General features: G+C 34.4%; 1 protein-coding gene across 3 annotated transcripts; it reads right to left on the bottom strand.

Moving 5' to 3' along the window:
- Positions 1–1854: 1854 nt before the first annotated feature.
- Positions 1855–23698, bottom strand: LOC110104907 (4-hydroxy-3-methylbut-2-en-1-yl diphosphate synthase (ferredoxin), chloroplastic). Of its 3 annotated transcripts, none has more exons than XM_020834190.2 (21): positions 23551–23678; positions 23127–23247; positions 22769–23019; positions 21893–22050; positions 21598–21704; positions 21410–21510; positions 21250–21326; positions 15033–15152; positions 14704–14934; positions 13162–13278; positions 12955–13029; positions 12805–12882; positions 12521–12580; positions 12355–12417; positions 5106–5250; positions 4428–4569; positions 4203–4280; positions 3818–3977; positions 3530–3628; positions 3334–3438; positions 1855–2205 (listed from the first exon to the last, which is right to left on the bottom strand). In XM_020834190.2, exons 3-21 carry the CDS (start codon positions 22986–22988, stop codon positions 2104–2106), a joined length of 2238 nt encoding a protein of 745 aa, XP_020689849.1. In that variant the 5' UTR covers positions 22989–23019; positions 23127–23247; positions 23551–23678; the 3' UTR covers positions 1855–2103. The 3 variants fall into 3 exon arrangements, with proteins under 3 accessions (XP_020689849.1, XP_028557198.1, XP_020689848.1); XM_028701365.1 differs by having other exon boundaries at positions 23468–23637; XM_020834189.2 differs by lacking the exon at positions 23127–23247 and having other exon boundaries at positions 23551–23698.
- Positions 23699–27891: the final 4193 nt, after the last annotated feature.

Genomic DNA, 27891 nt, shown 5'->3' with positions numbered 1-27891 from the left:
AGATTTTTCACATTTCATTTTCTTTAAAGCCTCTTTATCTTCGGTTTTGCTAATACGCTGATAAAAATAAATATCTTTATTTTCATTTAGAGTGCTAAGGTCACTAAATTCAATTGCATTCTCATAATTTTCATTGAAGAGTTCATAAAAATATCTCATTCATCTTTGTTAAATATCCTCTTTTAATAAAAGTATTTTCTAATATTCATCTTTAATACACTTCACTTTAACTAAATCTTTACTACTCTTATCTATTTATTTGACTAACTTATACATATATCTTTCACTCTCCTTATTATTTAATCTATTATATAAATTATTAAAAATCTTTGCATCACATTTTGCTTTTTTATACTACTTACAGATATCTTTATATCATTCTCAATTATCAAAATTTTTGCATCTAAATTAATTTTTATTACAAATCTTCTTATTTTTTACTTTTTTTTGCACATTTTGATTTCACCATCAACTATTTTTACTATTATGAGTTTTTTCGTTTAATACTCTAAATACATCTTTTGCAATATTTTTAATATCATTAGCTACTTTTTTTCGCATAACATTAGCTTCCTCATGCACAGATAAATCCTTAAGATCTAATATTTTACTCTCAAAAATATTTTTTCTAATATTCTATAAATACCCACATTTAATCCAAGAATAATATTTTACTTTATTTTCTAATTTCTGACTGTTCATGTTAAAGTCCAAAACTAATAAGCGATTTTAGATTCATAAACTTTCACTTTGAATAACTTTAAAATCTTTATAATATAAATGCCTATTTTTCTTATAAGAAAATAATCCATTTAAGTTTTGTTATATCTATTCTTATAAGTGATGAAATGCTCATCTTTTTTCTTAAATAAGATATCAACAATTACAAATTCATAAGCTTAAAAAAAATATAATATGATCTTGCCACCTTCATTAGTCGCTCTAAATCTATAACCACCATGAATGCTATTAAGATCTTCTACCTCTCTACCAAACCATTTGAATCTCCTCCAATATTTTTTTTTTTCAAAAGGTATCTTTTGTATTAAATTTTTTAAGTGATTCTAAAATTTTAATTTTGAATTCATATCTAAACCTACTTAAACATAAGCACTTATAATATTAATAATCTTAGCATCACCAACAATCTTTAAAGCTACAATATTCTATCTCCAATTATATTAATATTTACAACATTATCCTTTAAACACTTATTTATAATTACACCTACACCATTTCTAATGAGTCTCTAACTAGAATATCATAATTTAAATCATAAACTATTAATCTCCTTAGAATTCTCTCCAACCCATTTAATTTTCTGAACGCATAAAATATTTATTTTTTCATGAATCATAATATTTATTAATTCTATTAATTTACCCATAAGAGTGCCTATATTCCAAATTTCTATCCAATTTTTAATTTCATGGACTAACTTGTTTACCCACATTCATCCATGATATGAAAACCCTTGCATATTTAACACTGCACCCGAGCACCAGTGCAGCAGATATAACTAAATTCTAAATTGTCATGCCAAACGAAATGTCAATAATATTTCCAAGCTAACCATCCTTGAGACAATAAAAATAACCTTCAATTTCAAATCTCTTGCAATTCAAGTGATCATCAAAACCTCAAGCTTCAATTACAGCAATACCTTCACATATGAATTATAACGGTTCATTTGGTTCTTTGAAATTAGAACTCAAAATTTGAATCATTATTCCAAGCAATTTCCTGGTCGTAAACAAATACAACAGTCCAAAAGAAAAAAAAACTCATTATTCGACATAATTGGATCGATAATTAGCTAAACTTGGATAAATTTTTATAAGCTTATTTATTCAATGAGCCAAACACAAAGGTCTTGTTTGATAATGCTTTAACTCAACGGTAATTTGATTGTATTTAAACATAACAACATTCAACTTATATTTGACTCCATAACTATATGAGCCGAACAACATTTGAGCTCGCTCAAGATCCACTTCTTTACACCTTCATGATTTGATTGTAGAGTATACAGATCTGACGACTGGATTTGTTACTGCATATATACACGCAGCGTTAAGAAAGAATGCCATGATTCTTCTGTTTCTACTCTTCTGCAGGCGGATCGACCCAACGATCATGGTCTTTTATGAGCTGTATCAAGGCTTCAGTTGCACCTTCCATGGCGATACCTCTCTTTACAACGGTCTGAAAGCAAAACAGGGTCCTTCAAATGTTAAACATCTAGGTAGAAGCAATAATCCATGAAAAAATTTGTTCAGAGTCCAAATGGAAACAGGAAGAAGAAGTGCATTGATCATCTAAATCAAAAGAAAGAATTATGAAAATGACATATATAGATTAAAAACTACGATCATAATATAATTTCTATATTTTGAAATAGAGAACATTTACAATATCAAAATTCATTAAAATCATTAATTTAGTATATCTTTTTATAGCACTGACTATTTTATTTAAATTTATTACATATTGCAATTGATGTAGTCTTACTTTCAAGTGTAGATTTATTTAAGGTGTGTAATATTACTCATAAAACGAGCTACATATGTGTAATGATGGTGATAGAATTGGGATTTCATGTGAAAGAGAGGGCAAGAGCTTACTCTAAATATAGGATAAAACTTCTATAGTATTATAATTTCATGAGAATTTAAATATTAAATTTTCATATTATACTTAGGGGCTATTTGGTTGGATTACTTTATGGTGTTAAATATTCTAAATACAAGAGTTTTATAAATTTCAGAATTTGATTGGAATACAAAATGATGCAACGTAAAGTATAGTAAATGTAATGTAAAATGAAATTGTTCATTTTGAAAGTAAACCAAACACTTCCAATTTTGAGTGAAAACCGTTTACACCACAAGCTTGCTTGCCCGCTAACCGATGTTGCCACCGGTGGCCACCACCACCATAACCGGCCACCTGCCACCGGCTGCCCGCCGGTCGCCGCCGCCGGTCGCCACCATTTAGGACTTTCCATTCATTATTTCTAACCAAACAAAAAAAAAATCATTTACCTGCATTTACTTTACATTCCTCTAAACAACTGCACAGTATTCCTTTTACACTGCATTATTTTTTCAGCCAACCAGGCAACCTCTTAGCTATATAAACTTTTTCTCGAAAATAATAAATGAGAGAACCCTAACTCCTCCCTAATTCCACCACTACTTACATGGACTAGATCAAAATTCAAATAAGTTTTGCATGTTAAACTAGTGCTAGCACACAGCCATTATTTTGAGTATTGATGATCTATTTGAACACAACAGCAAACTCATTTGATTAACATAAAGATGAAGTTACCTTTCCAACATAAAGGTCGATCTTTCCTGGAGCACCACCTACATAACCAAAGTCGGCATCAGCCATCTCGCCAGGTCCGTTAACAATGCAACCCATAATAGCAATCTGCCATAATAGGCAAGAAACTTATCACACTTCTGATTTAAAGTTTCCATCTATTGAGCACCAGCTGCAACTGAAATGAACTGGAACTTACTGAAACACCAGGTAAATGGGAGGTCTTTTCTCTTATCTGAGCACTAATATCTTGAAGGTCGAAGAGTGTACGACCACAAGAGGGGCATGACACATATTCCTATATTAAATTTTTGTTATATTTTTTACAACAATAAAACTATATAATTTAAGCTTTATTTGGGACGGTTTTTTTACTGCTTCTTAAAACAGCTTTCAAGTACAAAAATTTTAACTTTTGTACTAAAAAGTTATTTTAAGAAGCTGTCAAAAAGCCGTCCCAAACGAAACATTAATCTTAGCAACTTACAGTTTTTGTATTGCGCATCCTGCAACCTTGAAGCAAGTTAAACGATGTATCTCTCAAAAAATCAAAATCATGGTCCTGAGCTTCGATAAGAATGCCATCGCCAAGACCATCCACTAGTAAAGCACCAGCTTCACTTCCAGCTCCGATGACTAGATCATCTCTGTGAATAAAATGTGTGGGGTAGCAGGAACTTGTTCCATTAAAATTCTTTTTCAGATCAAGGATCTAGTAAATTCTAAGGGAAATTTTTTTATCAGAATATTAATATCCTCATCAAAATAATTAGATTAGTTTTGAGATTAGTATAATAATGACTAATAATTAATTTGGATTATATAATCATCTCAACAAATATCTGATAATTTTGATATTACAAAGAAATTACCTCTCTGTTCCATCCGGGAACTGTAAATGGTGAATTACAGGGAAGTTCAATGAGTTTTCTTGTAAATACTCAAACAACCTGTCATCACAACCAAAAGTATTGATAGTCAGAAAATGAAAACCAGCACATCCGAAAAGACGCTAGAAATTGAAAGCAAAGCACCTATTACAATTTAACACTAAGAAGGTCAACAAACATTGGTAGCAATGCAGAATTATCTTTTACCTCCGAGAAGAATGAACCCTGCCAACCTTCTCTTCACTATATGGAAGGCACTGCAACAACATAGTGATGTCGGCAACCTTCATAAGGATATCTAACTCCTCATATCGTTCGTCCCCGCGAACAGTTACTGCTAGCCTTGTGCCTGAATAATAAAATGGCAGAAGATAAATGTTCATAACTTTAGTAGTAGCAATAAAATAGTCACTTCCCTGTTGGTTCAAAATTATGTAAAACTATAATGTTAAACTAATCCATGATACTAATTTTAATCAAATTAACTCATTTTTTATAAGGTAGGAAAATATATTTAAAGTGGCTTCTGATTGGTTAATGACTGAATTAAAAGAGGCTTACATGAACCAACACTATAACCACAATTATGGAGTAAGCAGATTAAAATTAAGCAGGGGAAAGGAACATATCTTATACAGCTAAATGGTGGCAAATTTGTCTTAATCTATGTTTGGGACGGCTTTCTTATTGCTTCTTAAAGCTTTCTAGTATAAAATTTTTAATTTTTAAACTAAAAACTTGTTTTAAAAAGCAATAAAAAAGCCATACCAAACGAAGCCTTAATCGGCTTAAAAGAGGCCCTTCTAGAGGCTTTTTGGTGATTAGACAATTTAACATGTATCAATCTGTATTTAATCCTGAAACAAGCAACTCCTCAAATCCTACCTTCTGGCAATAGTTTGTAAGCACCAGTTGAAAGCTCCTTCAGATTAACAAGAACAATGGCATTCTGAAGCGGTCTTGTAAGTTGTTCTGACAAGGGAACCAAAATGCCCATGCTTATGTCAATCAGCCGTTTAAGAGCTAATCTCTGGTTAGAAACAATAAAATAGAGTTAAGTGGAAACCCTTGTAGGAATAAATTAATCAGCAAAGCATCTGTAACAAGTATATGACTGCAGTTAGCATCAAGTGAATTGGGAGTAATGTTAAGTTTTAACGCATGTGCCTATTAATATGATGAGCGTGTTTTGACTTTTCATGAATATAAATATATAAGTGGATGTACTAATGCTCATATTATGTGTTACAAGACTGAGAAACTACACAAATGTTGAGGCGATTTTCAACATATTTTGAGAGAATGATCAAAATAGTCCCTTGACTCTTTATGAAAAACTAAAATAGTCTCTAACTAATAACCATTTTAATCCATCAATTCCTTAAAGAGGAACAATGGGACTATTTTGATTCATTTGAAAGACTTGAGGGACAAAAATAATCATTTAATATAGTTGGAGGTTGTTTTGATACTTCATAAAGAGTCAAGAGATCATTTTGGTCATTTTCTCTTTATCAAAAACACAATATGATGACCCGCAGATTAAACAGAATGGCCTCAAAGCTTGAAGATCTATATTTACAATCTTTTAAGTAATTTTATTCTTAGTCTTCTTGTAATTACAAATTTATGGACTTCATGGCACAAGGTTTTAATGAACTCTCCCTAAAGCAAAAAAAATTAAGCAGAGTTTCTTCATAAATGATCAAAAAATTTTTTGAGAAATAAAGTAATAAAAACTATTTAACTAAAACATTAAAAAGTGATACGTCACCGAAAATTGCCATGATAGGGAACAAATATCGAGGCAACGAAGTTGGAAACTTCCAAAATTAAATTTGGGATCATCCAAATTCCAATTTCAACAAACTTATAGTCAAACTGAATGTCTCAAAGAAACGAACCGAATGACACCAAAATTAGTCCAATCCAAGCCTAAATGGGTCGAACCAAGGGACCAAAGCGTATTTGGAAGGTTCAAAGCATTAATTTGATGACCAAATGATCTCCATATATGGCATGCTTATAGTAGAATCAAGGGACTTGATGAGACGAATCCAACGAGCCAAAGATCGCTTAATTCTGACATCGTTAGGGCACTTAAATGCTTAATGAATATTCTATGATCGAGGGGATCAATATGGGTTGTGCTATGGAGCACTACAAATTTGCCCAAGATCTTCTCCATATTTACAGGGCATGCCACTCTCAAAAATTTATAAATAGACCCCTACTTTCCACATGAAAGGGGCCTTGGACCTTTACAAGCTTGGACCATTTTGGCTGGAGATTGGAGAGAGAACTAAGGCTTCAAGGATCCTAAAGTTCTACCCAAGCACCACCGCCGACAAACTTCTGTCACCCACCATCGGACTGCCAACCTTCGCCGAACCACCGCCCCTCCACAGACCATTGTTGGATCACTGCACGCCCGCCGATCACCGTCAAACCTTTGCCCGACCGCTAACCACCATCGAACCTCCGCCCAGATGCCATCGACACACCACTCTGACCACCATCACCCGCCGACTACAGTCCCTCCGATTTATGTCGCTTGCCGACTACAGTCCCTCCAACCATTGTCGCCCGCCCTAAGTATAGAAGATTATTCATTAGTTTTCTGTTCCAATTAATAGGATAGAAAAAACTTGGAATGTAGTTTCAAGTTCAAACATTCATGCAATGATGTATTGGAAGCTTCTGGGTGTTTTAAAATAACATGCATGAGGATATATGTTGGTTTTATGCTCCAACAAACAAAGTAGAAGTGAAATTGGCTCCAAGCTCAAATGATTCATGCAATGATGTGCTTGGAGTCTTGAGAAGTCCATAATAATCATATGTGATAGAGATGATTGTTAGTTGATTTTATGCTTCAAGCCTTCAACAAACAAGAGAGTAGAATGATTGATTATGTAATGTAATATTTGGAGCGTTGAGATGCTCCAAATCATTCATGCATAAGAGGAATGGATAACTTAGAATTTATTTCTAAGATCCAAAGACTCATAGCAAAACATTTGGAGCTTGGAGGATGCTCCCAAATATCATGCATAAGAAAGAGTATATGATTGTTGATTTTGGATTTCAATAAACAAGAGGTGAAATGAACCTAGAATTTGGCCCTAAGATTGGAGGACTCATGTAGTGATATGTTTGAAAGCTTGAGGAACCTCAAATCATTATTCATGAGAGGGGAGAAATGTTCATTCGCTAATTTCATGTTATTAGCAAATGAAAGGGTGACTTGGGATTTGGTCCTAAAGTTGAAGTCACGATGATTCATATGATAGAACATTTAGAGCTTTAGGAAGGCTTCAAATTATCAAACATGAAAGATGATATGTGCAAACCCCGAAGACGTGCTATGTTATATTATGTCTTTTGAGAAAATCTACAAGATCATGCACAAGGAAGAGCGATGATAGCTCCTAAGGAATGCTAAAGATTCATATAATGAAGCCTTTGGAGCCTTGAGGAGGCTCCAAACGTCATGCATGAAAAAAAAACATGCATTTGAAAGGGAGTTCCCTAATCTTCTGTGAATGTTTTGGCTTCATTGGAAAGAGAGACTGTTCATTTGAAAGCTTCTAAATGGATTCCAAAGATTAATTTTGGCATGATCTAAGAAGAACCTCAGAGAATATGCATGTGTAGGCTTGTCATTTTAAGGTGCCAACAAATATCCAAGTCATTTATTGTTGCCTATAGCCAATTAACATGCAAACTACATTAAAAATGTTTAGCAAATTCCAATGTGTGGTGGGAGTATATCTATGAGCTCTTGAAAGCCACAAAATACCCCCACATTTGCTTTACAAGCACTTGTAAATTTTATAAACATGTTTTGTGATTTTGCAAATCTTAGGCATGCAATAATCTTAGCAAATGATCTTCAACATGTGTTAATATTTGAATGATGCAAACTAATTTGATCAAGTATGCAGAGATTTGGATTAACGCTTTTCTTGTTTCGTCTCTCCAAATTTGGAAGAATCATCAAGGATGACTTCACAGTAACCTATACATTATGGAGTTTGAGACATCAACGTGAGCGTTTATGAAAAACTCCACCAATGTATAAACTACTTTAAGCGCACACTTGGATGTTTAGCAAGTTTAGAGAAAGTCACAAGTGTTAACAATGCAAGCTTCATACGCATGTGTGTTAATTTTGTCATAACACACTAATCTAAGAGATAAAACAATGCATGCGACCTTGGAGAGGATATACACCTCAATGTTTGATCAATCATCAAATGAAATCTCCTAAACTTAAGGGTTTAGTGGTAGGCGACGGAGAAGATACAACATGAATGTGACATCATACATTTTGGAAGGTGTTGGACACCAATCCAACACCTCTACGCACATCGGCATCCTCCCCGGACTCTCACAAGAAAGCTAACAAATGAAAATCAACATATTTCCACTGTTTTACAGAGAAGGCAGTAGCTATCTTGGGTTTTAGAAATTTAAATGCAAGGTTTCTATGGACCTAAGGGTTCGTGGGACGTCAACCTCATCAAATGGCCAAAGGACCTCGGGGTTTCCTAAGTTTTAAGGGATTTTACCTTGCCGGGTTGTCAAGGCGCTAACCACACTCCACTCACCTTGTCAAAGGCAAGAAAGCAAAAGATGGAGGAAGAAGACTGCTGCCCAAGTGCTCCGGACTTCGCTGCCGCAGTCCAAGATGCTCCAAAATGCTGCCTTCGGTGTTTGGATTGCTCCCGGGGGCTGATTTCACCTTCAAGAGGTTGTCGGATATGAAGGAAGTGGTGGAAGAAGTCTCCACAAAAGATAAACAGCCTCCAGTTGTCTCCACTATCCTCCTGCACTCCCTCTTTTACTCGAGAGAAGGAAAAGAGCATGTCTATGCTCTTCCACTTAGGGAAATGGAGGAAAACAAAGAGGTATTTACCTCTTTTGGTCCAATGAAGAAGAAAAAAGCAGCAAGGGAGCACACACAGGTCCAACCTCGGCTAGGTCATGCACACGCAAGAGCTGTTTGACCCAGAGACACGAGGATGGGAGCTCTCAGACGTTTGACTCCCTCCCTATCGTTCTCTCAGATACGCACACACGAAAGGAAACCTGGCTAAATCTCCTCTCTCGGTTCTCTGGGACGGACGCACGAACAAGAGCATACAGATCGTCTGCTCACCTCTCTCACGCTCTATTCGGGAAGCATGCCAACAAGACAGGATGAATCCCCTCCTCTTCTCTCCCGCTCCCTCTATATGCGAAACGAGAGAAGATTTCACTCGATTAGATTTTCTACTACGATATCCTCATACAGTCGTGCAAATCATAGGGAGTGAACTGGAGCCTGCGTAAAAGCACCAAGTCTTAATTGTCGCAGCTGTCGGTATTTAGACTCTTGCCGGATAGTTTTTCCCCCACCTGGAGTGAACTGGAGCCTGCATAAGACTACCATGTCTTCATCGCCACCGCTGCCGGTATTTAAATGCTTGCCAAAAAGTTTTTCCTCCACCAGGAATAAGTTGGAGCAGACATAACAGCACCGGGTCTTGATCACCACTACCACTAGTGCTTAAACTCTTGTCGGATAGATTTTCCCCTACCGGGGGAGAACTAGAGCCTACGTAAGATGATCAATTCTTGATTGCCGTTGAAAACCTCCAATTTTCGCCAAAGTGATTTTTCCCTAAATTTATAGGAAATTTTTTTACTAACTCAGGTGGTGTGCCCTCTCCCTAACCCCTAACGGGATATATATAGATCCATGAGGGGGGAATTTTAAGGAAAACTTTTTGAATTTCTTATTAATTTTTGGAAATTTTAATGCACAAAAAACTTATTCCTACTTCTGAAAAAATAAAAAATGAAAAATATTATATTTAAATAATTATATATACCAAAATATATATAATTAACTATTTACTTTCTAATAAATATTCTGAATTTTTTCAAAAACAAAACAAAATTTAGAATTTTTTTTCAGATTTTCTCTATTTTTAGAAAAACTTTAAAAGGGAAATAGTTAAATAAAATTAATTATTTAAAAATTTTACCTTTTCTACTATTTCGCGTCAAAGGAGACGGCACTTTAGCCTCCTCAACTGCAGAGTCATGAGCCAAAAAAAAGTGAAAATATAAATAACATTCAATTTTTAGCCCGCAAAGTTTGATTTGAACATTTTTGGGGCCTCCATAACTATTTTTCAACTCTCCGTACTCAATTTTGACACTTTCGGAGCTCTAAAGAGCCTCTATGATAAGTTGAGTTATTTGAAAAATTTTAGAGTAAACTTTTATGATATTTTTTGCTCTGATTAATACTTCAACTTCACAAAATATTGTGTGTGTGTGTATATATAAACTCTGCAAGATATTAATCAGAGCAAAAAATATCAAAAAAGTTTACTCTTAAATTTTCAAATAACTCAACCCCCGGCCGGTGATCTCCACAGGACTCCCGCCCGACCATCATTGGACCGCCACCCGTCCGCCGATCTATGCAAGACTTCCGCCCAACCATTGTCGAACCACCACCCGTCTTCCGATCACCGCCAAACCTCCGCTCGGCTACCATCGACACACCACTCTGACCATCGTCGCCCGCCAATTACGGTCCCTTCGACCTTTTTCCATCCGTCGACTACATTCCCTCCAACCTCCGGAGCTCGCCGACTACAAACCCTCCGACCTCCATCGCCCGTAGACTACGGTCCCTCTGACCGCCGTTGTCTACCGATTATGGTTCAGTCTTACTACCGTTGCTCGTCAACTATGGTCCTTCCGACAACCATCGTCCGACAACCATCGCCCAGCAACTATGGTCCCTCACCACTTCATCTGCATACTACGGTCCACCCCGAAAACTATCGTCTGCCAACTACGGTCCCTCCGACCACTGTGACCCACCGACTACAGTCCCACCGACCATCATCTCCCGCCAACTACCGTCCCTCCGAATACGATCCCTCAAACCTCCGTTTCCAGCCAACTATGGTCCCTTCGACTTCCATTGTCAGATGACTACGGTTCCTCCTACCACCATCGCCCGACAACTACGGTCCTCCAGGCCACTGTCGCTCGACTACTGTTGTGTATGGAATCTGATTGTGTCGATCAATCAGGTTGTTTTATTGCCTCGGACATCCTTTTTTTCGTGCAATACCCCGACGCTGTGAACTCAAGCGCCCCGACGTTGTGTTCCCGTGCGCCCCGGACAGAGAGCAGAGTGCCACAACAGTATAGATACGATGTTGTAGCGGATCAGGACAAACGGACTGGATGATTTTCTTTCTCATTTTTCTTAAGGGTTGTCCCTTGGGATTATTTACATGACTTTCTCTTGTATTTTGAGTGTGTGAAAGCATATAGAACGGTGCATGTGAGAAGAGAAGCAAGGCGAGAGTGAGAGAGGAGAGATATGAACATATTTCTTCCAATTTTGATAGTGGATTTCTTGGTGGTGTGGCTCTATGGTTTTTTCCCTATTTTAGGTTTTTCCACATTAAATCCTAGAGCCTTTACTTTCCGATGTTTTTACTTTCTTGCTTGTTTCGTCATTGTGGTGTTTGAATCCTCATCCCCAACAACTACGGTCCAACTGACCAGGCCAACAATCTCTTGAGAACAACTCTCATATCACTAGATTCTTCCAACTTCCACCATGTAATGTGCTTTATATGATATATATTTGCTACATCAAGCCAATGCTTTCCCCCAAGGAAGGGCCTCATTTAGAATCAACAATAAACACTAGTTGATTCATTTTAACTAGGCAGGCCCCATAGTTTTTACCCTTTTCAGGATTTCCAAAGTAAAAATATGTCTTTTATGAGTCTTGCACCCCTCTATTATTTGTTTGTATACTGGATATTCGTACAAAGCTTGGACGCTAAACTCTATATCTCTCTACCTCCATGAATGTTCCAGGATGCAACATTTCTGTTTTGAAAAATTTTACAAAATGAAAAATTAATTTGCAATTCTATGAAATAAACTAAAATAATTACAAGTGCAAGAATGTAAAGGAGACGTTATCATACACCTTTATGTACCATAAACCACCATTAAGCTATAACTCTTCTCGACACACCTTATAATACTTTATTTTCTTTAAAAAAACATGAAAATTAAAGGATTTGGAAGTTGATCTTACAGCATCAGCATCATCGACAGGAGGAACCTCCTTCAACAGAATGGAGTCTACTGTTGCAAGATCCTGAAATGAAATTGAGTTGTCACAAATTCAGATAATATTAGAATATCTCACAAATATATTAATTTGGAAAAAAATTATGAGATGCGAGTGTAGAAGCAATAACCTTGAATGGCATGCCAACTACAAGCTTTGCAGCAAGAGACCTGTAGAGAAGTTCTGGTGTCTGGCAAAGAATAAAAACTCACTTTTAGGATAAATGAGCACAAAATGACTGGATGAATCTACTAGTTTAAAAGCTTTAAAATTGTCGCTGAGCTGTTTTCCCTAGAGCATTGAGTCAGCAAAAAAATGACAATTCCTCAAAGGAAAATTGTTCTCCATAGTAGCATATCATAGCATGATCAAACTTCAAATCTTTAGAGGTATGATTATGAAGTCAAAACCTACTTTGAGCTTATCCAAGGAGACTGACATAAGAACAGAGCCATCACGATGCAAAACCCCACGATAATCCACCTCGTCGCCCTATGTTGAGGAGAAATTGTCAGGATTGTCAGAAAAACCATTTCCCTGCAAAGAATGGGTGCACATGCTAACCTCCTTCTGAACTGGAAGCTGACCACTTCTACGCTGGAAATCAAAATAACGCCTGTTCTTCTCTTCAAAAGGAGCCTTATTGAAAAAATTACGTAGGAAAGCATAAATATAGCAAAACATCAGTAAGAGTAGCAAAACTAAAATTTTGTTATAGTTATTGTGGCAGTTATTCGATTTTAAATAGGAATGGCAAGGATAGAGCTCTACCACTCCCTTTTGAATATTTGCAGCCCTCATGCCCAGGCTTGCCAGTTTCCTACAAGGATCAATCTCTTCTTCTGGTGGCTCAGTGAGGGAAACCCTTATAGTATCCCCCAAACCATCCTGCAAAAAAACAAGAACGGGAAATTTAGTTTAGATTAAACTCGGATTATCTTAAAAAAGTTAAAATGAAAAAAAAGGCTCATCAACAAGCTTTAAGGTTCAAGGAATGCTTAACATGCATGATGAAACCAAAACTGCAATTTAACATTGATCTTCGAGACATTCCAATAAAGAAACTATTGTGCTAAATGGCTTTTCCTTGCCACTAGGAAATTGTTGTGGATTGCTGCAATAGCTTCAGGAAAATTATATGCGAAAACAGCAGTGCACTTCATAGCCTGAGCTGATGCACGGGCTTGGACCGATTAGCAGCTAACCAGTCTTGTTTTTTTTTTTTTTTTTTTTTTTTTTTTTTACTTAATCATATTTTTTTTTTTTTTTTATTCTATTGTTTTACTTAATCATATATTCTTGTCATGGGCTTATAAATAGAGGCTCCTTAACCCTTGTAAATCAGATTTTTGAATTCTTAGGGAATAGCTAGAGCTGTTCTTCCATCTGTATCCTGGATTCCTCCAGATGGTGGCTGACTCCCTCCCTCCACAGCCACCTTCCCCTCATTCCAGCAGGGCAGTAGGAATCCTGGCGTTTCTTCCTCTCGCCAAGAGGCCGTCCACCCCTTTCTTCTCAGCCGTTCGGCATCCACATTTGCTGCAGGCTGCAGTTCTTCTTTCATCCATCTTGAAGATTGCTATATTCTTCCAGCCGCCCACCCGTAGATTGCTGTGGCTTATCCAGACAATCCAAAACTGCGAACTCTTCCTTCCTGAAAGCTATTGCTCTTCTTCCAACCGTTCTTGACTGCTTCTGTTTTTCTACCAGCCCTCCTGAAAGCTGCTGTTCTTCTTCCAGCAGAACCAACCAGCGGCCTCCTGCCTTCTGAAGACTACTTCCACATCCCTTAGTTGCTGTCCTCTTCTTTTCCATCAAGAAAGCTGCAGCCACATCAACATCTGAACCTCTTTAGCCGGTCAAGAAGGCATCTCATTACTAGTTCTAGGTTTTTTTTAATCTTCTTTTATTATATTCTTGTACAATTTTCAGTGTTATGAGTAGTTAACTAAACAATTGACAAACTGTTCTTCGCCAGACAGACCACCTAGTTAAACAAATAATTTTCAACAACAACAACAACATCAAATCTTTATCCCACTACATGGGGTTGGCTACATGAATCATTTTTCTCCATTGTGTCCTAATAAGAGTCAAATTCTCATTTAAAATTAATAAAAAAAATTATTTCGAATACTTTCTAAATAAGCCTTTTTAGATCTACCTCTACTTTTTTTGGCATTAGCCAGATCTAATACAAATCTTTCTTGCTATTCACATTGTCAATTTAAGTCAAATTAATTCACTATCCAATTTACAGTTGCAAAAAATATAAATGAGATTGCAAGATAATAGAAGTGATAAGGCACAAACCTGAAGCAGAGTTCCAATGCCAATTGCAGATTTCATTCTACCATCCTCACCTTCTCCAGCTTCAGTTACCCCTAGGTGGAGGGGGTAATCCCAACCTTGAACATACATTTCTGCTACAAGTAAACGGTATGCTTGAACCATGATTACTGGGTTACTTGCCTTCATTGAGAAGATAAAATTGTGGAAATCTAACTTCCGGCAAATCCTTGCAAACTCAAATGCAGACTCTACCTGCACCAGCATTAAAATACTTAGGATGTTTAGTAACTAATTATACTAGAGAAGATTGGATAATTTTGGCGGCTAGAAAAAAAAGATAAACCAATCACCATTCCCCTAGGAGAATCACCATAATAGCTCATTATACGATCAGAAAGACTTCCATGATTTGTACCAATGCGCATTGCCCGGCCGTATTTCTTGCACTTGTCAACTAACGGAGAGAAAACCTGCTCTAATCATGAAAAAACATGATAGGAACTTCATTACATTATATGACAATAGCATGAAGAAACAAATAACTATTCAAGTAGACGTTAAATGTTGAAAAAATTTCGTATCACACAAGATCCCTAGTGAAATAACAATAAGACTTCTAGCCAAGATAACCATAAGCAGTTTCAGGGGTAAAATTGAATCTCAGTAACCAGAGAAGCAGCAAAATAACAGAACTAACTTCTCATTAGGAGCCTACCAAAACCTATTGGCAATATAGAAACTGCAAAACCACAATTTGTTAATTTCGTTACCAAAGCTTTGCATGTCTATATAGAAAACACAAAAGGGCAATATCTCAACAAGAGTTAGACTGCGGATGCAACTCAAATTACAAAGAAAATATATAAGACAAGTTGGGGAAATATCGAGTCAACTTTAAAGAGCATCCCTAGTCAAAATCAAAGATTTCAACTTCAAATTGAGCTAAATTCAATTGAAATCAAAAGACTTAACTACAAATTGAGTTTCAAGTGGATTCAAGGAAAGTCAATTAATTTAATAAAATACATTTTCTATCGCTAATTATAATTATTATCTATATAAAAATATTCAAATAACTATATTTATAAAGATATACTGCTACTTATATTAATTATAAATACAAACATGTGTGTGTGCATAGTCACATAAACATAAATACGTGCATATATCATATGCTGAGTAAATTTTGAGTTGAATTCAACTTATTTCAAGCCAAACATCTTTGAGTTTGAAAATATCAATTACAATTTTGAGTTTATTAAATATAAGTGATTAATGAGCGAGGTTCAAACTAATTCCTAGCACAACATACAACACAAGAAAAAAATTAGGAAAAACATTCGGAGACCTCAGGGTTTAAAGAGCTAAAAAATACCATTTTCCCCATATAAGTCACTAAGATTTGAAATCATTCTCATTTGGTTAACTATGGTTATAAGAACTATTAGCTTGCATTAAAATGTTGAGAGTATATAACTGCCTATCCTAGAGGATGGTCAAATCACACAGACGCTGGACTTTGAGGTGATCACATCAAAGTCAAGGGTTTTAAATTACACAGAGGGTCACTCCAAAGGCCTTTAAAGTTATTTTATAGCCACAACAACAATATGAAGCCTTTATCCCACTATGTGGGGTCAGCTACATGAATCCTTTTTCTCCATTTTGTCATGTTAAGAGTAAAATTCTCATTTAAATCTAAAAAAGAAATATAATTTCTAATATTTTATAACCAAGTCTTTTTAGGTCTACCTTTAACTTTCCACCTTTATATAGCCACAAGGAAGGCAGTATAAAGACCTTGGCTAAACAAAGAATCATGCAAGTCATCAAGGAGCATTTGTCCACATATCAAAGCAGCAAATAAAGGCTATTGTTTACTATGGTAACCAAGGGTGTTACAAGTTTAAGGTAGTTAGTTCTTATTCTCTTGTTATAGAATGTTTAGATCTTTAGCCTTTTATAAGTTATGATTAGCTCATTGCAACCATATTCCTAGTAGATTATTATATATTCTAGTAAGTATTACAATTTTTTTATATATGGGGGTCCAGGTAACTTCGATTATTAAAAAGAGAAACAAAATGATCATATTATTCATTCTCAAACTGATCTTATATACATTATTCTAGCTATAGAAGTTCAGGGGCGAAGTTCTATATTAAAATATGATTCAAATATTCAATTGGAGTTAATTCATTCTATTAAATTTATTTTTGTCCAATAATAAAAAATAATATGCATTTATCCCAAAAATCATATATTCTAGATTTTTTTGCTCATATTGGACATGTTATTTTTTTTTTTATTGGACATGTTAATTATTAAATCCTAACACAAAGGAAATGTTGTAATATTTTGATAATGGGAAGAATGAAGCTCTAAAGTTACTTGATAATGATGCAGAAGAAAAGCGCCACTTGAATTGACGATTGACCAATATCCTTCGGTCCTTCCAAAGTGGAAACAAAACTCAAGTTGCTCTACTTTGACAAAGGTATCAATCGACACATTGACAAAGGTATTGACACAATTGATCAAAATTTGATTAGAACATCTTGAAATCTTTATTTTAAGATTTTATAACAAATGTTTGATGAATTCTTTATGTTGGATTAAAATTCCTCGCCCATAACTTTCTGTGGTAAAACTCACAATCAAAGAGATGCAACATACAAGAACTTACAAGGATTAGGTTCAAAAGACTTTTGTTATCACAATTGTACCCCTTAATATATGAAGAAAATAATAAGGAACTAGGATAAAATATAGGCAGTTCCTACAAGAGTATCCAATTGAATTTCAAAGGATACTTAATGCCTTGGATTTTTTCTTTTTTTTTTTCCGTAAAAGAAAACAGTTTTTCTTCTTGAAATACATTGTTAGCAGCGTGAAGACCTTTACACATAATTAAAGCTCTCATAAATCCAAATATCATGGAAAAACTTATAATTCCATTACCCGAAAAAAAATAATAATAATTGTTTTAGCAACAATTCAATGATCAGAAATTAAAACAAAAATATGCCAAGAAAATCAACAACAACTATATGAAAATAATAATGAGAAAAATCTAAATACCCTCGATAAAAATAATAGCATTCACATTTTTAAAAAGAAAGTTGGAAACTTCATCACAAGAGATGGGCCAATAAATAAAAAGTGGCAAGGACAAACAAGCTCTTCTTGTATGCAGCTAACACTAGCAAGTTATCTAACAATAAATTGGTAAACAGTTAATCAGTGAATTTCAAAGATTATCACACTTTCAAGGCAACCCATGCCTTTTGAGGCAACAAAGTTCGTACTCATCTTTTATTTTTTGGCCAGTGGAGTCATTTTTCCTCCTATAAATAGACGTCCGCTTTAATTCAATCCAGACAAATGTGTTTTTAAGGGTTCAAAGTATTCAAGAGCTATTTAATGCAATTAAGTTGCAAGCTTATCACAAGTCCCCTATAAGTTCATTTGTGGTCCATTGCTAAAACATATTTTCAATTTTTTTCAATTTTTTATTTTGCAATTTGTACTGGTTCATTTTATATATTTTATCATTTTCTTTATCTCTTGTACAATCCAAATAACCTTTTTTTTTTAATTTTGTGCAAGTTCAATTCAATGTAAATTTCGATAACCTCTCAAATTCTACACCCTGTATGGGGTTCCTATGAGTAATATGGACCTACCCCTCATGTCAAGAAAAGCATGTATGGCTTATGTAAACACCACGGCTATCCTTCTTTCCCAACGTATTAAAAAAGATACGTATGGACCTTCAAACCTGCACGAAAGGTTTGCAGCATAGATTTTCTCGTTGCTTCAAAAAAGACTAGTAAAGATACTTATATCAATGCCTCATGTCATCTTCTCATCGCATAAGGAAAGGTGCGTAAAAAGTCTTCTATTCCCCATTACACCAAGAAAGGTGCATATGGGTCAACTGCATAAGAAGCAAGCAAAGCATGATTTCTCCACCATGTCAAGAAAAATGTGGACTTTTACTTGAGTAGACTTATAAGCTTGCGTTGTATTATACCTTGCACATAACAATAACAATAAAGACTACAAATGCATAACAAATCAAAAAGATAGGTGTGTCAAAATGGGTTTTTGGGTCGTGTTCGGGTCCAACTAGAAATTGACCCATCTTCAACTAGTACAACCCCAACCTGACATGATTAGGCAAATGGGTCAAGAATTCAAACCCGGACTTGACCCGACGGGTTACCAAGTTGACCAAACCCGACCTACTAACCAGGTCATCGGAAGCGTCGTTTTATGTGATCAAACCATCTAAGACGACTCTCTCTAATCTTATCTTCCGCTGGAGATACTCCAATATTTTCACGTATATGCTCATTTCATATCCTGTCTCTAAGAGTAACGCCACTCATCCACCTAAGCATCCTCATCTCTGCAACACTTAACTTAATATTATACTTCTCTTTTAATGGCTAACATTCTGCGCCATAAAGCATTGCAGGTCCGATGCATTTAGTGGTACTTTTCTATCACACAACAAGTCTGATGCATTCCTCCACTTCATCCATCCAACTTGAATTCTACTAATAATATCCTCAACTATTTCACCATCACACTAAACAAATAGATCCAATATATCTAAAACATGTACTCTTATTAATGACTTGGTCGCTCAAAGTCACAAACCCCCCACTAGATCTATGACTACTAAAATTACACTCCATGTATTCGGTTTTAGATCTGCTCAAACAAAAACCTTTAGACTCTAAGGTTGACATCCATAATTCAAGTTTACCTTCAACTCCCTCTTTATTCTTATCAACAAGAAGAATAATCGTCAGCAAAAAGCATACACCAGGGAACATCCTCTTGCAAATCTCTAGTAAGAACATCCATGACTAAAGCAAAAAGATATGGACTTAAGGCTGATCCTTGATGTAATCCTAAAGAAATTGGAAAATACTTGGTCAAACCACCTTGTGTTTGAGCACAAGTAACAACTCCAACATGCATATCCCTAATGACTTGAATATAAACATACTTATGAATGTGGAAATAAATTTATCCATCAAAGGCATCAACGCCATCAAGCCTAGAAGGCTAATAAACAAAGACTAGTCATTTGATCACTCACCTACAAAAGATGACAACAAAGCCACAAATTGACATCCTAATTCACTAAAATGAAAGTAAAAAAATAAAACAAAATGTTTAAAGCTCAATATGATCAACACCAGTTATCAAAATCTATTTTAACTGCAAAAAGGCAACATTAGAGACGAGAGCTAATTTGTAAGAAAATACAAGAGGTTCTGCTGAGAATTTAAAAATTAAGGAACTACTCCTTCCCAAACTTTATGCTAACAAAAATTAACAGAAAAAAAAATCTTTCAAAGGGAAAGTCATTATCCATGTGGCACTCCAAGAGGTTGGATTAATCACATTCATGATAGGATTTCAATCAAATAAGCTCTACATCTTCCAGTTGAGTCAGCTATATAGAGGTCATGGGCTAGAAACCATGCAAAGGTTAACTTAAAATGCTATACTAAAAGTGAGGGCGTTTATTCTCCTTTTACAAAAATCCTAGATCTTTGACATTTTATTTTGAATCATATTTAGTTTAGTATTTGCATATTCTTTGATATTTCAAGTATATGACAAAGAATATTTTCATTAGCTCATATTTAATAATTAGGGTTCATGTAGTTGGGGTTATTCATAAGCAAATCAAATGGTTTTGTTCTTCCTTCTTAATCAAACATTGTCAATTTTTTATTATTTTCTTTCTTTGGTTGGCCACTCTGGGCTAAGCTAAGCTACAAGTTTTCACGATCTTCTACTCTATGAATAACACACCATAATTACCTTAAACTCTTTACCCTCTCTTTCTTTGATGAAAACTTAAGCTCTAAACTGCTATAATAATTGCAACACTTTCATTGAAACTCTAAACCAACCAATGACCTCAGACTAATCCTCTCCTAAAACACAAATACCATGAAAATGCCTAAGACTTCTTCATACTTCTTTCCTTTTTGGAGGAAGGATTTGATACTGCTATCTTCTTCACCTGAGTCATTAGCAAAAGACCCCAAATCTCTATATACTTTTAGTATGATTAATCAAAGCCTTAGATCCTAAACCATCCATCCAGTACATGGGAGGCATCGTAAATCCTTTCTTGAATTTAAATACAATATCCCCCTCCCCCTCTCCATACAAATCCTCAATCAAACCCCATAAATCACAATTGAAGTAATACATAGAATGACAATCATTGACAATCAACCATCATCGTTATCTCTTTCTATCAAACTCACCTCAACCCCACACTTCATTCATGAATTGGGGAAGTAGTTGCTAAAAACCACCCCCACCCCAAACCATATGCAAGGGTAAGCTAGGGAGTGATGATCCACAATCCTCATACCCTTTTTTTTTTTGAAACCCCACATAAACCTTAATCATCGCTCTCTAAAGAGCATTTAACCCCCATTATTCTTACAAAGTTAAACAACCTTTGACTTAAGTATTTCCAAATTTGAGAGGCCAAGTGAAGCACAATTAAATAAATGTTCTAACCTCTTCAATATGCTCAAGCTCCTTCTGATAATCTTCTTCATCATACTCTAGTTTTACAAATTGTGCTCGCCTATCAGCTGCAAAACAATTTTACACAATAAGAAACGCCTTTAAGCTTGCATTACGTATTAAAATAAAATAAAATATAAGTCAAACAGACCAAAATTCCCAGGGTTGACCCTGATTTTATCAAAACATTCAGCCACTCTCAATGCAACAGAAGGGGCAAAATGTATGTCTGCTACTAAAGGAATATTGTAGCTGAAAAGGAAGGAGAATTAGTTGCATAGATAAAAATAAAAAATAAATAAATAAACTTAAAAAACTTTAATTGTTCTGCTCTCCTACTTGTTTTGAACAAGAGAATTCTTTATTTCAAAGCAAGCATCAGCTTCTCTCTTCCCTTGAACTGTTATCCGGACAATATCTGCTCCTTTATCTGCTATCCTCATTACCTAGTGCAGAATATTGTAGTTAAGAACCAAATAAATATACGGAACTAACATGAGGTATGCACTAACAAGAAAAAAACAAGAGCATCCGAGCAATTGATGAATCATTTAATAGAAAAATATAAAAACGGTAAGTATGATACTATAAGCATATAACAGGCATATCAATAGATGCAAAAGTTGAAGCTCACCTCTTCCACAGTTTTGGCCACATCCTTAGTATCAGAGGTAGTCATTGTTTGTATACGAATGGGATGCTGGCTTCCAAGAGCCACATTTCCAACCATCACAGTGCGAGTTTTTCTCCGGACAGTCTTATGAACTGATTCACAGTACTTTTGCCGTGGCACTAAAACAGACAATCACTCAGAATTTTAAAATTGTTTTATTCAACAATTTTAAGAAAGAAACCGGGTCATTCTAGATTTTTCAAACCCACCAATAACTTTATAAAAATGGAAGGAAGAACCTCTAATAAGAATCAATCAACAAACAGAATATGCTAACTCCTACCAAAGAAAAAAGAAAAGCATTCAATCCAAATTTACAAAATGCAAGCTAGATTTACAAGTAGAAATCAAAACCCTAAGATTTCTCTGCAAAATATTTTGATACATATCACAAATTTTTTATGTATTTATATATTTAATATCTAAATTTTATATTTACTTATATACCCTTTTTGTCTGTCATTATCATATCCCAAGCCCTTGATGAGAAAAGTAGAGGGTTGTCTTAAATAGTCGACATCTTGTGTAAACTTGTAAAACAATTAGACATGAATCCCTTAAAAACTTATATACCCTTTTTGTGTTGCAATCAAAACAAAATATATACATGAAAATATGTGTTTTTACTTTACCTTAAAAAAGTTAACATTAGTAATTTTTTTATATAATTTAGAAAATTGAGTGTTATGCAAAAAAATATAAAAATTTAGTTGTTAGATATGTAAATACATAAGAATGTATGTATGTAATCCCCCAAATATTTGGTGACTTGATCTAAGGTATGGAATTGCTTATCAGAAATTTATAGAATTAATGAATAAGGGAAGCAAACGATACCTAAGAGAGGGCTTCCTTCAGAAGCAGGCTGCAACTCAACCGTTTCTGATCCAGAACTCGAATTCCTAATCATGAATACCTTGCTTTTGCAATGCCATGACTTTTTGGAATTCGGATCAGAAGCAATCTTGGCAAAATCAACTGTCTTTGCAAAGCTTAAACCATATTCAGTACCCTTCAGAGTAGGAAAACAGGTTGAAATAGTTCCAGCTACCATCATCTCTGCAGCCAAGCTTCACTTTCCAATCAGCCTGAGCAATACATATAAACATAATCAACATGTTCGAATAGTTCAGAATTGACAACCAGAAAATAAAAAATAATAATAATTCCCATTAAATCAAGTTATTTTACTCACTCTCTACATCTATTCCCTACTTAAGAAGAAAGTCAATTGAAGTCCACCACTTTCAGGCGAAATTCTACAAGTGAGATTTACTATCCAACTTTCAGGCGACTTAATAAACAGCAATCCAATCCTTCAGATAATAGGGCAAAACGTCAAGGAGGCCGATTAGCGATATCCCTCAAAATGAAATCAAAGCACACAATTTTGCGGAATTCGATCCTAGCTCACAAGGAATCAGTAAAAGCATAAACTGAAACACCATCAAACAAGTCCGCTCTAAAAATAAACACACACACAAAAAATCAAAGTTGAAACATCAGCATTCGGGAAATCAATCTAAGACCAAAGACCTATGACAGAAACCAAAGAGCTAATTCAATCAACGCATTGAATAGAATTTGCTGTTGGAGAAAGTAGCAGTGAAACGACTTACCAGTGAATAAATTGAGGTGGAAATGAAGAGACCTAGTGGAGCTTCTCCATAGATCTACTGGAGCTTCTCCATCGTCTTCTGCTTCTGATAGGACCAGTTCTAATCGCAAATCCCGTGGAGAACGTGCGCCATTAACTTGTTATTTTTATTGAAGCCTATAAAATGAAGACTAAATTAAAATTAAAATACAATATAAAAAGATATTCAAATAAATTTAAAATATTTAAAATTATTTAGATGGGTATTAAATATATAACAATAATCATTTTTATTTGGTTATGAGTAAAATAAATGAAATATAAAACTCAATTTTAATAGTAATCTCTGAGGTCATATGCGCCTTACGAGCAACGAAGATGATCGTGGTGACAAGATACAAATGATTATCAACATCAATAGGTAGTAGACAGATGGTAGCAAGCGACTGCGAAAGTAAAAGCAGAGTTTGCTTGCGATATATTTGAAATTTTACAAAAAAAAAAGAGAGTAAAATTTGAATATATCAAAAAATAAACTACGAAGTTAATTAAAATTTATCAAAAATTTACTTTGCATTCTTTTTTGTCAAACCAATTAACCAAATAACAAATTTCCTAAAACACTTATATTTGAATTTCTATACTCACTTTTCATCAAATAAAACTAGCCCCAAGAGTTTTGTCGACAAACTTTATACTCACTTTTCATGAACCAATAAAGCACTAAGAATTATGTGGCGAAATATTGATAGCACATAGTAAATTAAATATTTGGATATTAAAATTTATAACGGTTTACTAAAAAATAAATGTATTTTGAATTCTTCTAATTTAGATGAATTTTAAGTACGTTGTGTGCATAAAAGCTTCACTTGATCTCGCTCGTCAGCTTTAGCAGTCGTGGCCACCCCTCCTGCCACTCACTGCCAACTACTGCCCATCATTGCCACCTGCCTCTTGCCACTAACTCATCCCAACAAAAAATAATAATAATAATAAAATACTTTGCTAACAATTTCAAATATTTATTCTACATTGCATTTTGAATGCACAAAATTTTCAAAATAGTAGCAATCAATTGACTACTTAACAAAAAATTCTAAAAAAAATAAAACTTAATATTAACTTTAATGATTTAAAGATTTTAACTCAGTATTAAAATAGTATAAATTTTATTTTAATTTGACAACTGAGCCTGTAGAATACTTTAAGAAAATAAATGTTTTTTTTTTCAACAATATTTGGTAGAACTCCATCAAATTCAAATACATTAATTAGTCCAATATCAAAAATAATATTATTTTGAACTCTCAATATAAAAAGACAACTATATATTTCTTGCATGTCATAATATTCATGACATTAGAAACCGAGAGTTTATTATCTTAATATACAATGTTAAGATAAAATAAATAAAAATAATTATTCTACAGGCTTTATAACAAATATGAAAATATTATGACATGCAAATATGAACTTTTTTATGACATAAAAATAACAAATATGAACTTTTTTATTTATTTTAATTAAAAATAAAAATAAATATATATATATATATATATAGCTGCCACACCACGCCGCTGCTGCCTCTGCCTCGGGTCGACGTGTCGGGTCGTGTCAACCCGGCAACCCGCGCAGGTCGGGTCCGGGTTGAGATAATCAACCCGTTTGCAAAAACGAGTCGGGTTTGGGTTGACCCATTTAGAGCCAGGTCAACTCGGGTTCGATCCGAACCCGACCCGTCGACCCGAATTGACACCCCTACTTGTAGGTTGAGATACTTAACTTGATTTAGCATAAATACATCCCTACTTTATTTTAGATATATACAATTTATTTGAAATAGCTGCAGCTTTTTGTAAAGTTGGCTATAAAATTTTTATAATAAAAATAACCTTTTTAAAAGCAAAGCATCTTCCCACCGGAAAAAATATCTTGAAAGCGGTGAGAAATAAAAAAGTGAAACATAATCTATAATTATAGCTTGAAAAATAAAATACTAAAAAAAGCTATTTCAAACAGACCCATATACAACACTCACTTTATTTTTTTTAAAATATTTATGATGAAAATGAATAAGCCTCATCAACAATCACATCGATGAGACTCTTCTAAAACAGAAAGTACTGAAGAAGTTTGAGAGGAGACGTGTTTTCTAATTTCTATTATACAAAGAGAGAGAGTCATACTTTGTAATCAAAACATCTCCGATTAGGAAGGAGGACATATTTGTTTGATATTCATTTAGGGGATGTTTGGTTATCAAAAAAAAAAGAGAATACCGTGTAAATGAATACTTTAAAGTTTTTTTGAACATTTGTAAAATGAATGCATTAGATTGCTTTATTTATTTGATTTGAAGTAAAATGAATATAATATAAAATATAAAAAAAAAATAATGGTCAGTGTCCGGCATTGACAAAGGTGTGGCTAACCGTGGGTAGCCAGCAATATCCGTCAACTATGGATGGTGGGCAGCGGGTGTCCTAACCCATTTCTATAGTCGGGTCGAGTTCGTGTTGAGTCACCTAAGAGCGGGTCAAGTTCAGGTTGGACCCGAACCCGACCCGATAATCCATTTTGACACATGCATCTATTCATTGCAATCTTCTTGAGTATATTTGTAGGGTGGCTGCCAGTGTTATTATTTGCGAGTAGGGCTGCAAACGAACCGAGCTTAGCCGAGTATGTGAGTGTTCATATTTGTGTTCATTTAATATCAATTTGTTCAAGTTTGGTTCATGTTTGTTCGAGATTTATTGTTTGTGTTCATGTTTGATTCATTTAAATTTATGAGTGTTCATGTTATGTTCATGTTCAGTTCATGTTCGTTCGTTTAGTGCTTATCGAGCTTGTTCTCGAACATATTTACCGATTTTTTTTAACTATCAAATAAACACGTTCATGAACATATCTATTAACAAACATATTTATAATAAAAGCAATTGTCTATGTAACAAAGTCAATGATTATTTATATTTATTAATTTTATAGTCAAATATTAATTATTTTTATCGAGCTTATTCACGATTTCAAAATCTAACACGAATCGAGCTTCTTATCGAGCTTAATGTCGAGCTTGTTCACGAACTTCAAATGATGTTGTTCTCGAACATAAATGAGCTGAACGCATTAGTGTTCAAGTTTGTTTATTTAATAATAGATGATTTAAAATATTGTTCAAGTTTGTTTCTTTAGTTAATTAAACGATCACAAACGAGCTTTAATCGAACCGAACAACGAGTAGCTCGTCGAACGTTTGGTTCGCTTGCAGCCCTATTAGGGCTGCAAACGAACCGAGCCCAGCCGAGTATGTGAGTGTTCATGTTTGTGTTCATTTAATATCAGCTTGTTCAAGCTTGGTTCATGTTTGTTCGAGCTTTATTGTTTGTGTTCATGTTTGGTTCATTTAAATTAATGAGTGTTCATGTTCGGTTTATGTTTAGTTCATGTTCGTTCGTTTAATGTTTATTGAGATTGTTCGCGAACATATTTAACAATTTTTTTCTAACTATCAAACAAATGCGTTCATGAACATATTTATGAACAAACACATTTATAATAAAAGCAATTGTCTATATAACAAATGCAATGATTATTTATATTCATTAAGTCTATAGTCAAATATTAATTATTTGTATTGAGCTTATTCACTAGTTCAAAATCGAACACGAATTGAGCTTAATGTCGAGCTTGTTCACGAACTTCAAATGATGTTGTTCGCGGACATAAATGAGCCGAACACATTAGTGCTCAAGTTTGTTTAGTTAAGAATCGAGTATTTAAAATATTGTTCAAGTTTGTTTGTTTAGTTAATTAAACGATCACAAACGAGCTTTACCGAACTTAACAACAAGTAGCTCGTCGAAGGTTTGGTTCGCTTGCAGCCCTAATTATCCTATAAACTCTTCATAGTTTGTTGAAGTCTTGTTATCTTCAAGTCTTCTTGTATGTTTGCATATCGCCTTTCAGCATCCGCGTCCTGTGACCATATCATCTCCTAAGAAAATGCAACGTACTCCAAATCAACTTCCATCTTCATCACCTGTTTCTCATTTTTCTTTTCTAACATGTATACAATTTTATTCAGTAAAATCCTGAAATATGGGGATCTTTCGCAAATTTTTTTTTAAATGGACGACAATTAAATTTGCTGTGCCTGGTTATTGAATCACAATTTATAATATATATATATATATATATATATATAAATTTTAACATTTAATCACATTAAAAAAATTAAGTATTATAGCTTAAATATGTTGCAGTCATGTTATGAATTATGATAGAAATAATATCCATTAAAGTTTCATTTGAGACGACTTTCTTACTGTTTCTTAAAGCAATTTTTTAGTACAAAAAA

This window comes from Dendrobium catenatum, unplaced genomic scaffold (genome assembly GCF_001605985.2).
Source record: "Dendrobium catenatum unplaced genomic scaffold, ASM160598v2 fragScaff_scaffold_1680, whole genome shotgun sequence".
NCBI classification, from domain to species: domain Eukaryota; kingdom Viridiplantae; phylum Streptophyta; class Magnoliopsida; order Asparagales; family Orchidaceae; genus Dendrobium; species Dendrobium catenatum.
The sequence above is the reverse complement of the archived record's forward strand: the minus strand, read 5'-3'. Positions and strand labels throughout refer to the sequence as shown.

Excerpts from the sequence above, each read along its gene's own strand:
- LOC110104907 (XM_020834189.2), bottom strand. The coding sequence starts at position 22,988 with ATGATGGTAGCTGGAACTATTTCAACCTGTTTTCCTACTCTGAAGGGT. Across the intron at positions 14,935-15,032 it reads GTGATTCTCCTAGGGGAATG|GTAGAGTCTGCATTTGAGTT; the intron begins GTGATTGGTTTA and ends ATGCTGGTGCAG. Across the intron at positions 12,418-12,520 it reads TAGTTGGCATGCCATTCAAG|GATCTTGCAACAGTAGACTC; the intron begins GTTATTGCTTCT and ends ATTTCATTTCAG.